We start from the raw sequence: 16,867 nt of genomic DNA, 5'->3' as shown, positions 1-16,867 counted from the left end.
TTTAAGCTGCTAACCTCTGTGGATCTTTTACCTACTTGTGATTTATTAGCTGTTCTTCTGCCAAAGCAGACTTAACGAGACCTGCAGTGATCAGCCAAATCATTCCTCTCTGTGACACAGTGCAACTACTTGCAGCTTTAAAAGTGGAGTTTCCACAGGCTTGGCTTGAAACGCCCAAGTTTTAAATTCATACAGCTGTCCAAAAAAGAGGTAAGAGTGCAATCGCTGTGCCCCAGCCAATACACCATCTTCCAGAAAAAAAAAAAGGGATTTTCAATAACTTTGTGAGCTGTTACTTACCTTTTAGGGAGTGACAAACGTGCTCACTGCCCTACTGGTAAATAATTCACTCCTAGAAAGGCCTTTTGGGGTATCTTCAGGATGGGAGGGTGCTACATTAGAGTTCAGGTAGAAGCAAATGCTTCAGTTGGAGAAGCAATGCCAGCTTGCATTTTGCTAAATTCACAAATAAGAAGTTTCTCGTTGAGCTTTTCCACACCATGTCTTAAACGCTTAAACAGTTTGTTTTTTTTTCTTCTGACACTGTTCAAGAACTCTGAGCAAAAAGATGAACGACCTCAGGCCCAGCACCTGGAGGAAACCACTCTTCCATCAGCAGGGAAAACCAAAGACTGGCTTCCTTCCTCCACGTTCGTGCCCTGCCCCAAGCAGCACCTCCCCTGCCGCAGCCTCGTGGCCTTCCCCCCTTCTCCCCCTAAGGGCCACCAGCACAGAGCTTACGGTAATGGGGCTGCACCAGCAGGCCACGATGGATGCTCAAAGTTACTCAGAAGCCTTTTTCTGTACGAGGATGCTCTCTTCTGTGCAAACCTGTCAAATTCTGTGGCATTTACAGAAATCCATTATTGCCAAGACGTCTCGCCACCTCTCCCTCAATTTCAGAGCATTTGGTCAATGGTTCAAAGCTTAGAGGAAGGACAGCTTCCCCAAGAACATAACCCTCAGGATCCTGAAAGAACAGTCCCCTAACCCTTCATGCCGGCGTAATGTCCATCAGCCTGCCCTTCAGCACTTCAAATTAACACCAGAAACTTTGACCAAGCCTTGTAAATAACGAGCCCTCTCAAGACATATGCAGCCACTCTGATTTCTGAGCTTCTGCCCCCACGTGCCCTGTCCCTTGATGAAGGCAGGGATAATGTGTTCCCCTCTATACTTATGCACATGTCTGGACACACACGCTTCAACCACCTTCTTGTTTTGATCAAACAGAAACAAACTTTGAGCACGAGACTTCACTTTGAGCTCTTTCTCACTGATTAACGTGAGCTCTGCTAACCTGGCTGCCTGCTTTTCAGAATAACACAAATAGCAGCATCTTCAGAAGGGTTTACGTCGCCCTCCTAGAGATGCTTTGTGCATGTGCACCCATGCTGATGTCAGCATGGAAGAGTATCAGCATCAGGGCTACATCTAAAACCATAGGGGGGAAAAGAATTTGAAACATCACTTTAATATTGCAGGTAGATGATAAGGAGGGCATAAAGACTTCCATTTCCACTACTTGAACCTTTACAAGTTGTAGAAATCAGATTCCAAGGGTGAAGTGCTAAGTCTGACGACCCTCATTCCTTTTTTTTGACACGCCTGGTTTGGACTTTTTATATTTAGTCCTGTGTCTGCTTTACAAAGCCACAAGACGAAAATTCTGCTGCAGAATGGATCTCCCATCTGCTCCTCAATTGCAACTTTATGAAAACATTATCCCTGGAAGAGTGTGCCAGTACCTCTGTGAGGTGCTTCTTCCTTGGCCAAAAAAAATAAAACAATCAACATGCAGAACAGTTGTACAGTTCTACAACATGAACATAAAAGCTTAGAGAGTCAATGGGAAGAAATGAAGCAGGTTCAGCACCTGGGAAGCCACACAACACAGATTTATCCACAGGAAGTGGGGCTGTGTAGGTGCAAGCACTGTAATTTCAACCTTCTTAAAGTTTTTAATTTCAGAAATTCAATTTTTTTAACCTCTCTTGCTGCAATTTTTGCTTTATTAATTAAAAAATAAGCAATTACTTTGCCAGTTGGTAGCTAAGAAACAAAGTCCTGATCTGCAATTCATTTAAACAAAAGTTACCAGTGTTGTTTTTAATGATCTACAAACTCTAACAGTGCTCCAAAACCCTGAGTACCTCCAACAGCAGAGCCCTATTTCCAAGTCCATCTGCAGGCAGTGACTTAAGCTTCCCATCCTTACCCTGGAGTTTCAGAGGATGTTTTTGTTTATAAATGCCTTGATGCGCTAATCCCCCATTAAAAAGAAAACCCACTCCTCACAAAGCATTGACATTAAGTTGCCAGCTGTAAGAGCAGTAGGCACAACTCAGCTGTGGGATGTCCTTAGCCAGAAGGTCAGATTTGGGACTGATAAGGGAAAGTTGCACAAAGGTGGTGAAAGAATTTACTCTAACACCTTTATCAGTGAGCAGGCTATGATACTCAAAATATTCAGCAACCAAATATATGCTTAAGTATTTGAATTAATAAAATATTAAGTTCACTGTAGGCTTCATGGAAATAAAAAGGAACTTAACAGCAGCTACCTCTATTTGTTCACCTTCAGCTCAGTTCTTACCACGTGTCACATCCATCACCTCCTGGTAGAGCAGGGAAACACAAGGCACTGCTACACAGACAGGCGCTGACTTCTGAACTCCTCACTTCACAGATAACTAACCCAAAGGTGGTTTAAGTACACTAAAAATAAAAGCACAATATGCAGTTGATATCCTTCCAGACACGTTTCTGTAGAACTGCACTGTTGGTACTGACATACTCCCGGTAAACCTCTTTGTTTAGGAATACAAAATCAATAATGAAGTTACAAATTATTTTTCCAGATTCATCCACTACAATTTAAACTCCATTAAACGAAAATGTCTTTGCAAATGTATTTTTTAGAGTTATTTTTAAACGGACATAAAAATGCTCAAGTTGTCAATTAGTTCATGTATCAAAATAAACTTTCTGAAGTTACAAACCAGTATACGTGGCCAAATTGAATTTTTAAGGTCAGCAGTACAAGGATCTGTATACACTATATATCATTATAAAATGATTTGTCTCCTAGTTTCATTAGGCTGCTAAGATTAGATATAAACCTACTTTTCCCTCTTGGCCACTTCTTCAGTTTGTGAAATTCAAGCAGTAAATAGTCTTCAAGACTGCAGACTTGAGCAAATAATGTCACGAGGCCATTTAACAGCTTTAAACTGTTAACAGGAATTAAAGGAAAACTACTACCTGCTTGAAAAGTTAAGTTTCTCAGAGTAAGGACAACAGCAAGTATTCTCAAGTTTCCCATCCACTTTGTAAGTCTCCCACCATCGCCCTATAGAAAGCTCAGGCAGTCCACACTACGCGACGTTTGCGTTTGGAGAATTGTTTTTACCGGGCACTCGTCGTATGGGATCTCTTGAAAGGCTGGGCGCTGCCAGGCGAGTAACCGATTACACTTTAAACTGCAGCGTTCGAGCAACCCAAGCAATACTACACTGCAAAACTGCTTTCCAGCTTCCTAAAACACCAGCACGACTTCAGACACCCGACATCTCTCCCGAACAATAAACCCCCCCCATAAATCTCTCCCCGTTGCGAGAACCAAGCTCCCTGAAGACAAACCTGCGGGGACGGTCCCCCCTCAGCCGCTCGCAGCAGCGTTCCCAACCCCGCCACGGGCCACCGAGGACGCGGCGCAGGCACCGGGACGTGCCAGCTGTACCCACTGCAGCAGCCGATCCCTGGGCTCGCGAGTCCGCTGGCGTAGCTCAGCCGGTGCCGCCGCTGCACCTCGTTCCCCTTCCTACCAGCGCTGCCATGGGACCGGCGCCGCGCAGCCGGTTACCACACGCAGACGAAGCCGTTGCCAGGCTATGGACAGCGTCTCCTCTCCACCCGCCAGAAAGAACGGAAAGCAGCGGGCAAGGCAACGGCCCACCGAGCCCAACTGGCAACGCGGGCATTAAGCGAGGGCTCCACGCAGCTGCTCCGAGACTAGGGGAGTCCCAGAGCTGCAGCAGCACCGCCACGAGCAGTACGGGTGGCTCGCCCTTAGGTGTCACCTCAGGTTTTCTTCAGGTACGCGCCCTTATCAAAACACCTCCGCAGCAAGTGAAATCCTCCCCTAGCAGGCAAAGATTTCACGCTGCCGAAGGCCCTGCTACAGAAGCGAAAGAAACACCCAGCTTACATTTTTGGTCTCCTCGCTTTACAACCAGTCTCAGCCATGTAGCGTCTGATGTCACTGGAGTGCCAGTATGTGGAAGTACTATGGGAATTGTAGTCTCCTCTCCGTCGTGCAGCAGCCACGAGGCACAGGAGCCAGGGCTGCAGCCCTTGGAGCAGCCTCCTTCGCACGGCGCCTCGCAGGAACTGCCTGGCAAACAGAGATGAAGTATTTTAGCTGGGGACTGATGCTCAGATGGCAAGAAAAAGGGTCCTGGTGCTTGTGAAATGCACCTTCTCCTACTGCCCGCAGGAATAGTAGTTCCTAGACAATTGCTTTCAGGTGATCAATAACTCCAAATGCCTTTAAGGTGTAATCAGGAAGCACTGTCACTGAGGATTAATTTCTATGGGGTATAGTAACATCCTATTTAACAATACAGGAGTTCCTATAACAAGTTCATCGCCTCTTGTACCTCCAGGGTTTTGGTTTCTCCACATGAAAAAATAATTTCCCCAAATGAATGTTTCTGTCAGTGCCTATGGTGCACCTGCCACTCCTGTTCCTGTTTTCCCTGCTGAAAGCTACAGCTTGGCTCCAGCTAAATAACCAGGGAAGGATGCAGTGTGAGCAAATGGAGCCCTGTATTTTTAATTCTCATTACAGGAAACAAAGGCTATGTTAGGCAAAGGTTTCCTTGCCAGCTAAAGTGGTGTGCCTGACTTACCTTCTCCCCACTTTCAGTCAAATACCTCTTGACCAGTTACATATTATCGCCTTTTACACTTTTTTTTCCTTATAAAGATGTTGTTTTTCTACAACTCTTTGCATTAATCCAGACAGTGAACCCTGATCCTTCCCTCACACCACATTCTTTCATTCTACAAAAGAGTAAGAAATAATTTAAGCAAATTAAGAAAGCCATAGAGACAACGCACAGTGCCAACAGAGCCATTTTCATCTTTTTTGGGGGAAAACAAACCAACAAAGCAATCAGCTTGTCAGATAGCTATAAATGAAAGCAGTTCAGTAGCTGGGTAGGACAGTCCATCACCAGCCAGGTATTAGTAGTGACTCTGGAGACTGGAATAAAACAGGAAGCAAAGTGCCAGCAAGTCCCTAGCCGTTTTTTTTTTTTCCCCAAAAATCTCAATCTATCCTTCAGCTGAGTTACAATTAAAAATATACACTGCTCACCCTGAGCAATAAAACTGAAGTGTTTACCATGCCCCTAAATCCATCCTACAAAATCGGAGAAAACTCCTATGACAGCCACAAGTGTTGCATTAGAAATCAGAAGATTACTTTCTTAAATTCTTGAACAACTTAGTGCAGACAGACTAAAAACTAAAGAACTTAAAAGGTGAAAGAGAGAGAGACTTTATCCAAAGATTCATGTTCCCGAGGCATTTTCACTAATGTCCTTCACAATCACCATCACCGTAGCACTAACCAGTGACAGCACTGCTAAAACACACCCCAGAATTTCCCGCAGCACATAACCTCCCCCAGATGTTATTTAAGTCCCTCCATATGGTTTTCCTGGCACAGCAGCATGTAGGAAATGAAGGCTCGCCTTCCTAACAGCCTCAGCCCCTCACCATGAGGCTGTCGCTGTTCCCCTATCACAAAGCACTTAGAGGAGGTGGCTGTCCTCCTCCACCCTCCCCAACAATCCGATGGGGCCATGATTTAAGACCGACAATGTACATAAACGTGATATAGGATGCTTTAACACCCACTTCCACGTTTAGCATAATGTATTTGCACTAACGCTGCCAAAAGTACAGGCCAAGCTCAAGTGTTTCAACCAGTCTGATCTCAAGCCACGCTCTGACCAGGGATTAAAGAAACAGAGAAAGTCCAAACAACTCCAGTGTTATGGCAACACAAACAGCGCTGAAGTACAGGCACTCAATTTAGCGATATGGAGACCAAAATGGCTTCAAATGAAGTCTGAGAGCAAAATTTCACACTCGTTTGACCTGGACAAGAAAGGGGACAGTCAAGAAAACCATACACAAATCCCCAAATCCTATTTGGAGATAAAGTATTTCCACTAGCTTCAGAACTGCATGGTATGGCAGAACAAGATGGGCTCGCAGTCTATGTCAAAAACAAAAGGTAAATGGTTGATGAGAGTAGTTTTAAGTCAAAATGTAGCAGATCTCATTGCCCCCAGCCAGCAGAACCCACGCTCCCACACCACCAAGGTGAGGAAGGAGCCAGCACTGGTACCTGCACCTCCAAGTAATGCACTGAGTGCCCCTCCTGCCCATGCAGAGGTGTGCAGGCAGAGCTGGGTTTCAGCAGGGATTGTTATGAAGAAGTCAGCACAAGCTGTCAAACTGCCGTGTATTGAAAACTTCAGAGAAAACATGCCTGTTAGAAAGGCAGGAACACCACATGCTTTGAGGAGGAATATGTGGCATTTATGACTTACCTGTGCAGCACTCCAACTCACCAAAGATTTAAAAGGTCTTAGCAAAGTATCAACAGCTGACAAACATACTCAAAATGTTAGTAAAGCTACCAGTATCTGCAAGATCAAGCAGGCCACAGCAGTGGATTCACTCAAGTAACGATACGTTTTACAGGGCAGGCAGCAGTGATTTCAATAACCCCGCAAACACCTGCATGCACAGCAGACTCAGCACCAGCACTCCTCCTTTGGGATCCCTCACCACACCTTTAGGCTTTTTATTAGGAGAGGAAACTTAAAAACCAGAAACATGAAACTGAGCATTGCTTCCAGAAACAAACAGAAGAAAAAAAAAAAAAAAAAGGAAAAAAAAAAAACTTTTTTTCCTGAAATCAAACATTTCAGGGTATTCCCCTCAACAATCTCAAAAAATGATGCCTGTCTTACCCTGTTGGGGTTTCAATCGATAACCCTTGCTTGCTTCAGAGCTCCCTCCTGCTCCCCGTCAGGTCAGAAACATCACCCATTTGGGGTGCCAGCACCCCTCACAGCCCTTTAACTTCTGACAGATACCCAGCAGGGCACACGACAGACAAGAAAACCTGGTACTTTCACAGACAGTCCTTTATTTATTTACACCACCCCAGGGGCTCCCCTCAGCTCTAAGGGAGCCCAACGACCCCACTGCAGTGACAGCACTGCTCCTCGCAAGGAAAGAACCCCTTCCTCCCCTCACAACCCCCCTCAGCCCTACTGCCTGCCGCCATCTTGGCCCTTCTCCCCCTCCCTCACGGCCCGCCCCGGCCCGCCCCCCCCAGCCGTTGCTGCCACCGCCCACTGAAATGTTTTTTTTTGTTTGTTTATTGTTGGTTTTTTTTTTTTCAGAAATTATACGTGCCCTTTTCTCCTGCTGCACACTGTTCCTGGATGCAGTCCCCGCTCCACTTCAGAAAGCCCAGAAACTTCTGCCAGGCAGGGCCACCGCGATTTTTAAATAGCCACAACAACGCCTTGTCCCATAGCTGCGTGTTTACAGATATAATCTGTTCTGGCTGACGTTTTTCAGCTATATTTAGTCTGAGACAAGCACCTGGTGTGGGATTCACCTCACCTAGCTTCTGGGGAGGTAAATACACGCAGCTGAGCTCGGTAACCCGGGGCAATGCTCATCCCCTGCTGGCAAAAGCACAAAAACCAGATGGCTTTGCACCACAAAAGCATCTTGTTTCCCTGCAAGGGGACTGTGTGAGCCACGCTCAGGTGTTTCAAGCTGTCTACACCTGGTTGGAAATTTCAGAGCAAGCAGTTTGATAAGGATTTTGGCAACTGAGAGCAGTCTGCAGGGAGGTAATCCTCTAATATGTGGGCTGTGCCTAAATCCTGGCTAGGAAGGCATCAGATCACGCAGGCAGCAGCCCTCCAGTGATTTATTTCTCAGTTTTTCCTCATTCATACTGAAATTGCTCATTAAAAGTACCACTTTGACCCATCAGTTTATGCAGCTAACAGAAAGGTCAGTGGTTACTCTGTTTTTGACTAGCTTGTATTTGATAGCTTCTTCATTCAGCAATGGATCTTTGTGCCTCATTCAGTTCTACCTTAGCTGAATGTGATTTTCCTTACCGAAAATCAATAGTAGAGTAAATGCCACTGCAAATGCAAGCTCGTAGTTATAAAGCTGTGCTGCTGACCTTTCAGCCCAAGCTCACCCAGACAAAGCTCTTAGTGATGGAGCGGGCTGTGAGGGAGAATAAAAAGAGAAAAAAAAGAGGATGGTGGGCATGGGGGCTGCCCTCCCAACTTCTGCAACATCCCTTCTCACCTCCAGAAGTGGTCTAGTGCCTCTGAAAATCAGCCTGTGGGCATATTTTGTGCCTGCACATTTTCAGTCTGCAGTCTGAAAAATGCAGCAGTTGTCAACAGAAAAAAAGCCTTTCAAATACTTAAGAGAGAAAAAGAGGTATTGGGCACCAGAAAAGAGGTATTGGGCTTCCCCAGACAGAAGAAATGCGATGTTTATTCAGGCTGTTGGTATGGCAGTGCAATATAACTATTTTGAGAAGGCTTTGCACAGTGGGTGGCTGAGAGGAAAAGCTGCTTCTGTCAGACTGGCATAAACACAGGCAGCACAGTCTCTCCTTTGTCGCCTTCAGAGGATCCTGAAAGTGTGAAGCACTACAGTTTAATTTATTTTTCCAGCGCAGAGACTTTTTAACAATCTCAAACCCATCACAGTGTTTTAGGGCTGTGTTGAACATGTTTCTTGTCGGCAACCAGCCCTAACAACTCTTCTGTTGTATATCCTTGCACAAGCTAAACAACGGCTAGTGTCTCTCCCTCTAAGAGAAGTCACATTTAAATTACTGATACAATAAACTTTTAATGAGATATTCCACAGATTCATTTCACAGCAAGCTTAATGAGCTTTAAGCAATATGAGCATTTTTTTCACAGATAAATTCCCTTCACAGTAATAGAACACACTTTGGACGGTTTTTTATTACAAATATGCATACAAGAGCGTTTTTAGTCACCTGCTAAACTCTCTCATCACCCCCTTCATCACCCATGGAAATACAAGACTGAACACATAATAGATTTATTGTAATATAAAAATACATAGGGCTCCTATAAATTGCCACAGGTTGACAGGCACGGACCTGTCTGGCTTTGGGGCACAGGGAGATGGACACATCGATTGCAGAAGCAGGAACAAGCTTAAAGAAGAGCAGCAGGAGATAGAAAAAAGCAGCAAAGACACCCAGAAGTATTGGGCTGCTCTAAAAACCCAGAGGGGACTGTGGATGGAGAAAACCTCAGCTAGGGATGGCAGCAGGGTCTCACCCAAAACGGGCTTTTGTATGAGGGACACAGAGAGCTCTTGGAAGAACAAGTGTGGTGATGAAGCAGCCAGAGAAATGAACATGGTGAAAATCCTGCCCCAAGCACCAGGCTAAGCACTAACCCCTGCCCCAGAGACTGCAGCTTACGCAGAAGGAAGAGCAAGGACCTCAGTGTGACGTGGGGGCACGCTGTCCCTTCACCAGCTGTGTTACCTCTGCTGAAGCCTTCAGGAAAGTTCAGAGGATTTTTCTACAAGATTGCGGGGCACGTGGTCTTAGTGTTTTTTGCATTTAATCACAACACCTTCACCTGGCATTACCTTCATTTGCAACTACACCAGCCTAACTGAAACACAGTGAGGAATCTTTCCTCCTATGTAACTGTGCACACATTCATGTACAAATTACAAAGTTGCCAAAAAATCCACCCCTCAACTGTTGTTGGCAACTCGATCAGTAACGCTGGAGGGAAGGTGCTTATAGTAATAGATTATTCAGCCAAGCACCAGTACACCAATACAATAGCCACTCCAGGGCATGCCCCAGCACACCTTATTTCCATAAAATATCACTTTCCTCTCTGAACAGTTGTTTGAGTGAGCAAAGCACGCGTGGCCAAGGTGAGCAACGGCACAGGAGCTCGGTGCAGGTTGCTCTGGCTGTGCTCCCTCTGCTGGCTATGAAGCGGGGAACAGGACAGGGATATTTTGAGAGCTTTCCCCCACTTCTCAATGTGGCGTGATGTATTAAAAGCAGATCTGAAAGGAGAAGTACAATTTATTCCTCTTCCTGAGCACAATTAGAAGTTAGAGTGGTGGAAAAAAAAATACCCACCCAATCAGCAAGTTTAATAAGAAGCTCAATGCAATGAGTGTTTTGCAATGAACACTTCAGCCTGAGTATAGCAACGATACATCCTATTCAAGGTAAGTGCAGCATGCTCCCCAGTGGAAAATTACAATACCACAGATTGGTAATTCTGAACACAAAACTTCAGTGCATAGAGTGGTGATACTCCTGCCCCATCACTCACTCTGGTCTCTCCATACACACAGCACCCCGTGCAGAATACAACTTGATCGAGCAAGTGGTGTACTGAAGATTCAGCAGGAGTCCAAATAAACAAGGGGCACCCTCAGAGAAAGGTGTGCTTCCCTGTGTAAGGGTCTCTCCACAAAGCATTACAGTCAGCAGCACTTGCTGCTGGTTTGGGCTCCTGCTGTTTAAGCCCAATTTGAAGAATTCTGCTGACACACACCCTCACCAAACACCACAAACAACAGCTGAAGGCACAGTCACCTTCCCAAGCTTGTCACACAAAAATACTCTCAATAAGGCAAATGTGCAAGTGGCGGCTCCTCATTTATTTGCTAGCAGTTTTTGGCCACCACTCAGGGATACTTGCGGTGAGCTTCACCTTATCACCCGCTACGTTTAGGCAGAGTGGTTCGTTTATATTAGCCAGCCTCAGCAAAGCTATGCCGAGTTCATCTCCTCCAGCCCGGAACTTGCCAGCTGACTTTCCCGATTCAGTCAAGATCTCGGCACCCTCGGGAATGCTCTCCTGGGGAAGAGGAACTGAAAACTGCACTGGCACCAGACGTTTGCGAATGACACCCATGTGGTGGGTCCTGGCTGTTAACTCCTGTCCCACGTAGCAGCCTTTGGTAAAGCTGACGCCGTTCATGAAGGCCAGGTTGGATTCCAGCGGGAGGGCTACTCCAGGAGGGAGATCTTTCACACCTTCAGGAATTCCTAGGAAAGGAGTAAAACCAACATGTAAATAAAGTAACATGTTCAGTATTTTAGATTTCTGGAGTATGTTTCCTCTGTGTTATAAAATGAGAGGTGAGAAGAAGCAATGTAAACGAATGAGCTTGCCAGTACTCCGGTCTGGGCCTTAATGAAACCACTAGCTGTAAATGTTCAGGGTTAGCAAAGATTATTCTAAAAGATAACAGGAAAAACTGCACTAAACCCTAGTCCTGTGAAGCTGAGCAACACAGACTCCCATACAAAGGCATCAACATACATTTAATGCTAATGGCAAAATTATCTTCTCCCACAGGTAGACCGTAACATCAATGAGTTATTTTCTTCAAAGCTAGCAAAAGTAACCCAGCCAACTGTCAAATGCTGTGTGAGTAGCTATGACTGCTTCTTTTGTGACCAGTGGCATGTTATTTTTTTTTTGAAGCAGTGCTGGGCCTGGCTTTTTGTAGTAGCAAGCAAGACTAGCGCTGGTATTTCTGGGAGGCAGCATACCGCCGCGGTCCAGCCCACTGTGACCCATTAACAGTTTGCTTTTCTGTACCAGACAGACACTCACGTTGTGATCGTTGTTTATTAGCAGACGACCATCATCTTTCTGTCTGCTAATTATTTGATTCCACTGTCTATGTGGACATAGTAAAATCAACGGGAGCTCTGCACAGGCACAGAGGCGTTCAAGACCAAACTCCTTCTCAAATCAAACATACACTCCTTGGCCTCCAAAATAACTGCAAATCCAGTCATACATTTCTAGGAAAGTATGTCAGGGTGTTTCCTTTTCCTTCCTTAGCAACAAGGAAAATATGTAGATTGTGCATAACTCTAAAATAATTAAAATGACTCAAACCACAGAAATTCCCCTCTAAGAAAATGAATAATCCCCGTTTTCTTTCGCTGACCCACAATCCCACGATTTTTATAATGGGAAACTGGACTCAAATATTGATTCTGCCACAGGCCAGAATTGTAACTACTGGATCAGTCTTATCCTTAAATTAGCAAACAATTCCTGCCTTTATTAAAAAGTTAAACACACTGAGGCATTCCCCTGTAGCGTTTATAATTTATTCCACCGATCAATATCAGAGTGGACTCTGATAATAAGACCCTCATAATAAAGAAATTCATTTATCTAAAATCCAGTGACAGAGAGTGCAAAACAGGTATTGGCTTTACCTTGCTTATACCTGTGCCTGTGGTAATCCTGAATGCTCCCGATACGACTTCCAGGGATGACCTCTGTCAGATTTACTCCTTTCTTTGTAACCAGTCTCCACCCCATGACTTCTGTCCTGGGGTCAGGAGTTAAAACCAGAGCCTGGTCTGCACATTGTGCGAGGGAACCAGCGATATCTCCAGCCTGCTCCCCAGGGAAGACGGCCCACAAAGAAAGGTCAAGGCAAGGGACGATGTTTACTTTCCTCCGGATCTTGTACAGTTTCAGATGTTTCTGTATGGCATCCAGCACGCTGCTGTCACACTCCAGCAGGATGTGTGGCTCTTCTTCTGGACTCTCGTGAAGCCTAAAAAAAGCAACACCTACAAGGTCAGGGAAGCAAACCCCCACGGCGGAGGAAGCAAACAGGCATTATTATCTTGAGCCTGGTCCGAATCCAGAGATCTGGGGAATGCTGCTGCTGCTGCCGCAGACAAGGACAGCACTCAGCACCCTGTAACAAAATAATCACAGAATGGTTGAGGTTGGAAGGGACCCGCAGAGATCATCCAGTCCAACCCCTCTGCTCAAGCAGGGTCACCCTGAGCATGTTTTTGACACGTATACTTTTCTCATTCTCTTCCAGACCATAAGCAGTCCATCTTTTGGCCTTCATTTTTGTGCCTTTCATTACTAAGCGAGTGACCTGGGACAAACGGGATGTCCCAAAACAAACGGGACGAGCGAGTGACAAACGGGATGTTTAGGGGATTGGAACAGATGATCTTTCAAGGTCCCTTCCAATCCCTAACATTCTGTGATTCTGTGATGTTTATTCACTGGCTTACACATTTCCCCTCTCACACCTGGGTCAGGTGGCTATAAAGTGTAATTAGTGCCAGACATCCTGCTTGTGCTAATGACCCCATTAATGGCAGCGAGTGGAGAACCCAAACCCCTTGGACACCATCCAGACAGATCCTCAGACACCGGACCAGCTGGGAGGGCTGCTTTAAAAAGTCAGGTTATTGTAATTTTCTGTGGGATAATTCACAGAAATGACAGCCAGGGAGGAAAATCATACAGAGGAGCTGCTTTCGGTACTTTTTTGAATTTATAAAGACACGCACGAAGTTTCTTAGGGGCGGGTGTGTGACTGCCGCTGACAGGAATTATCATTTTATGATAGTGATAAAATAAAAAATATAGAATTTTATGATAATAAAATAAAAATTATCGTTTTATAATAATGATAAAATAAAAACTAAAACTTTATGATGGTAAAATAAAATAAAATCATCATTTTGTAATAACGACAAAATAAAATAAATAATGATCTTTTTGTGGTAATGATCACTTTATGATGATAAAATAAAAAATATCATTTTTAATAAAGATAAGATAAAATAAAATAAATAATGATCTTTGTGGTAATTATCATTTTATGATGATAAAATTTAAAAAAATCATTTTTAATAATGATAAAATAAAATAATTGTCATTTTATGAGAATGATAAAATAAGATACATAATTATAATTTTATTCGAATTTTCACTTTATTAGAATTATGCCACCACACAGCAGGCCGCGCAGGCCGCGTGCCCCCGTTTCCATGGCAACAGCGCAGGCTCCAAGGCTCCCCCCCCGCCTCCCGGCAATGGTCTCGCCCATCTCCCCCCCCCCCCCCGCCCCCCCGATTGGTCTCACCTGTAGAGGATGAGGTCGTAGAGGCAGCGGCCCTGCACGTTGAGCGCATGCGCGTAGAGCGCGCGCGGGAGGGGGGGCGCGGCGCCCTCCCCCGGCCCCGCCCCCGCCAGCCGCGTGACGTCATTGGTGAGCAGCCCCTGCAGGAAGATGGCGGCCTCGGCGCCCCGCACGCTCAGCAGCGCCCGGCCCGCCGGGAAGCACCAGGCGGCGGCGGCAGCCCCGGCCCCGGTCCCGGCCCCTCTCCCCCCTCCGCGCCCCCACAGCCGCCGCAGGCCGGGCAGGCCCGCCCTCACCAACATGGCGGCGGGGTAACGGGCTGTCAGGGCGGGCCGCCGCTTCCTCTTCCCGCCGCCGCCGCCATCTTGTGTGTGTCCGCCGGGCGCCACCTGCCGGCGGGGAGGGGCGGGGCACGCCCCCTGGTTGCAAGCCACGCCCCCTCACACAGACCACACCCCCTCCTGCGACCACGCCCCATCCAGCGGGCCTAGCCCCGGGTAGACCTGGCCGCCCCAGCCCCTAGGGCCGCCTGGTCAACCCACCTAGCTGCGCGCCCACCCCGGTGGCGCTCCTTGGGGTGGCTCTCAGGGGACGGGTGGCTCTCAAGGGACTGGTACTGCCATGGTTCGTCAGCTTGGGGCTCGTCCCCCAGCTGGGGGTGCCTGTCGCTTGTGGTCACATCCCTCCTGCTGCCCTGGGCACGGGGGGCTCAGCTGTCCCCAAATAAATGCGATGGTCCCAAGGCGCAACCCACCAAACCCTAAAATACGGCTGATTGGGGCTGTTTCTTGGGGGAGCTGCACACATGGTGGCTGAGCCAGCTGGGGATGCAGAGGTGATGCCCATCGTTGTTTTTTTATTTTTTATTTTTATTTTTATTTTTTTATCCCTGCCAAGAGCGGCACATTTAGAGGTCTGGAAGAAGTTGCACATCTGGAAGCACAGCTGGGCTGAGTCCCCAGGGGTAACGGGCACTGTGGACCCACAGCCGGATCCAGCTTTGGCCCCATGGATGTGGCAGACATGGGGTGCCTCCTACCCACCCTCCACCTCCATCGTTCGGCACCCGATGAAGCTATGGTGCACCAGCGCCCCTCTCCAGCAGGACCCTCCTGCCTTTGTTCAGGAGGGCAATATTGCATGTGGCGGGTGCTCTCCTGTGAGATGAACAGGGTGAGACTGAGCACTGCCGTGTCCCTCACTGGGAACTGCATTTGAGGCAGTTTGCATCTGACCTGTGCTTCCAGAAGCATGTATGCATGGGCTTGTCTGGTCCTCTCCTCTCTACCCTGAGACCCCCCCCTCTCTGCTCAGCATCTGTGTGGAAAAACTACGCTGGAGAGAAGGAGTCTGCGCCCTGCCCTCAGTGCACTTGGAATCATAGAAACGTGAAATAACAGAGCAGTTCAGGCTGGAAGGGACCTTAAAGATCATCCAGAGCCTCCCCCCTGCCATGGGCAGGGCCCCCTGCCCCCAGCCCAGGCTGCCCCCAGCCCCATCCAGCCTGGCCTTGGGCACTGCCAGGGATGGGGCACCCACAGCTCCTGGGGGCAGCCTGGGCCAGGGCCTCACCACCCTCTGAGTGAAGGGTTTCGTCCTCATATCTAATCTAAATCTCCCCTCTTTTAGTTTAAAGCCAATCCCCCTTTGTCCTGCCACTACTGCTGTGCCGATAGCGGCTGCCCCCTGGCCACCTGCCCGCAGCCCAGCACTGCTGCCGTGCACTCCTTTCCTTCGGCTTTTCCTCAGAGCACACAAGCTCCCGTCCGCAAACCCACGTGAGATGCGATTGTTCAGCCCCAGCCCCGTGCACGTGCTAGTCCCCGAGCTGTGCATCCAGGGGGTCAGGGCACGGGAGGGAAACACAGCTTGCAGCTGGCCTGGGTGGCACAAAAAACCGCGAGACTTGTCTGAAAACGAAGGTAAAGCTGTCATTGTCATTTCCCCAGGGGGGAGCGACTGGCGGCTGGTGAGATGCTGTTGGCAGGACAGATGTGGAGCAGCTGATGAACAAGACGAGCCCTGTGATCTCAGGGGTGCTGGAGAGCCGCCGGCATTTCGGCCTGGCTTTCTAGAGAAACGAGAAAATACAAGACCGAGGCTGCCGCTGCCACTTCTCTCAGCAGCAGGAATTTGGAGATGGCCTGGGGAAGAGGGGTACTGCTGCTCCGCACACCTCACCCCTCGCTGATGCCACTCGCCCGCTGGGACAGGACAGGGCTGCCCCCAGGCTGGGTCCCGGAGGAATTGAGGTGAGAGATGAAGGCTGCTAGCGAGGGAATCTCGCCGCAGGGCCCAGTCCTGCAGCAGCACCAGGCTGAGGTCAGCACCCATGGGTGCTCGGCTTTGGTATCACCCCACAGCATGGGCGAATTCAGCCTGTTCCTGGTCTGAAGGACGCCTTGTTGTTTAGCAAGACTTTTTTTTTCTTTCTTTCTTTCATCTGCTTTGTGTAGCACTGCAAAGTGGGTGCCCTACAAGGTGCCTCTGACCACCGGCCATCCTCAAGGACGCCTCGCAGGGCCCCATTTCCCTTCATCTCCTGGGGAGAGCTGCTCCTGCTTTGCCAGTGGAGTCGTGGAGACAGCCCAGCTGCCAGAGGAACAGCAAAAAATGCACGTTTCCGCCCCAAATCCGTTTCCTGAAGACTCTTTGGATGGCAGTTGTGAGCGAACATGCCTGCCAGTTAATGGGAGGGGCGAAGACGGAGGGCTTTCCGAAAAGCAGGCTTTCTCACAAGGGCTCTCCCAGCGTTTGCTCGCCTTTGCTCCTGACTTCTCCC

The 16,867-nt window shown here is 47.8% G+C and overlaps 2 protein-coding genes across 8 annotated transcripts in view; both read right to left on the bottom strand.

Annotated features, from left to right (window-relative positions):
- Positions 1 to 7,402, bottom strand: part of LOC106036844 (meiosis-specific coiled-coil domain-containing protein MEIOC-like) — a 36,229-nt gene extending 28,827 nt beyond the window's left edge. For 2 of the 6 annotated variants that reach the window (XM_066991371.1, XM_048062287.2), the window contains exon 1: positions 4,211 to 6,926. The gene's annotated coding sequence lies outside the window, so the exon portion shown is untranslated. The other 4 variants (XM_048062285.2, XM_066991368.1, XM_066991369.1 and 1 more) reach the window with 4 other exon arrangements.
- A 1,566-nt stretch (positions 7,403 to 8,968) lies between these two features.
- IBA57 (iron-sulfur cluster assembly factor IBA57) lies at positions 8,969 to 14,476 on the bottom strand. 2 transcript variants are annotated; one of them, XM_048062289.2, is made up of 4 exons: positions 14,382 to 14,476; positions 14,089 to 14,225; positions 12,401 to 12,747; positions 8,969 to 11,206 (listed from the first exon to the last, which is right to left on the bottom strand). In XM_048062289.2, the coding sequence occupies exons 1-4, from the start codon at positions 14,385 to 14,387 to the stop codon at positions 10,815 to 10,817; spliced, it is 882 nt and encodes a 293-aa protein (XP_047918246.2). In that variant the 5' UTR covers positions 14,388 to 14,476; the 3' UTR covers positions 8,969 to 10,814. The 2 variants fall into 2 exon arrangements, with proteins under 2 accessions (XP_047918246.2, XP_047918245.2); XM_048062288.2 differs by having other exon boundaries at positions 14,089 to 14,462.
- Between the last annotated feature and the right edge of the window lie 2,391 nt (positions 14,477 to 16,867).

Source organism: Anser cygnoides, chromosome 2 (assembly GCF_040182565.1).
Source record: "Anser cygnoides isolate HZ-2024a breed goose chromosome 2, Taihu_goose_T2T_genome, whole genome shotgun sequence".
NCBI classification, from domain to species: domain Eukaryota; kingdom Metazoa; phylum Chordata; class Aves; order Anseriformes; family Anatidae; genus Anser; species Anser cygnoides.
Note: the sequence above shows the minus strand (reverse complement) of the source record. Positions and strands in the feature narration are given on the sequence as shown.

Bases quoted from the DNA above. Each gene is read 5' to 3' on its own strand.
- IBA57 (XM_048062288.2), bottom strand. From the start codon at position 14,387: ATGTTGGTGAGGGCGGGCCTGCCCGGCCTGCGGCGGCTGTGGGGGCGC. The intron at 12,748-14,088 runs GTGAGACCAATC...TGCTTTTTTTAG, and splicing joins TACGACCTCATCCTCTACAG to GCTTCACGAGAGTCCAGAAG. The intron at 11,207-12,400 runs GTAAAGCCAATA...CTCCTTTCCTAG, and splicing joins CAGGCACAGGTATAAGCAAG to GAATTCCTGAAGGTGTGAAA.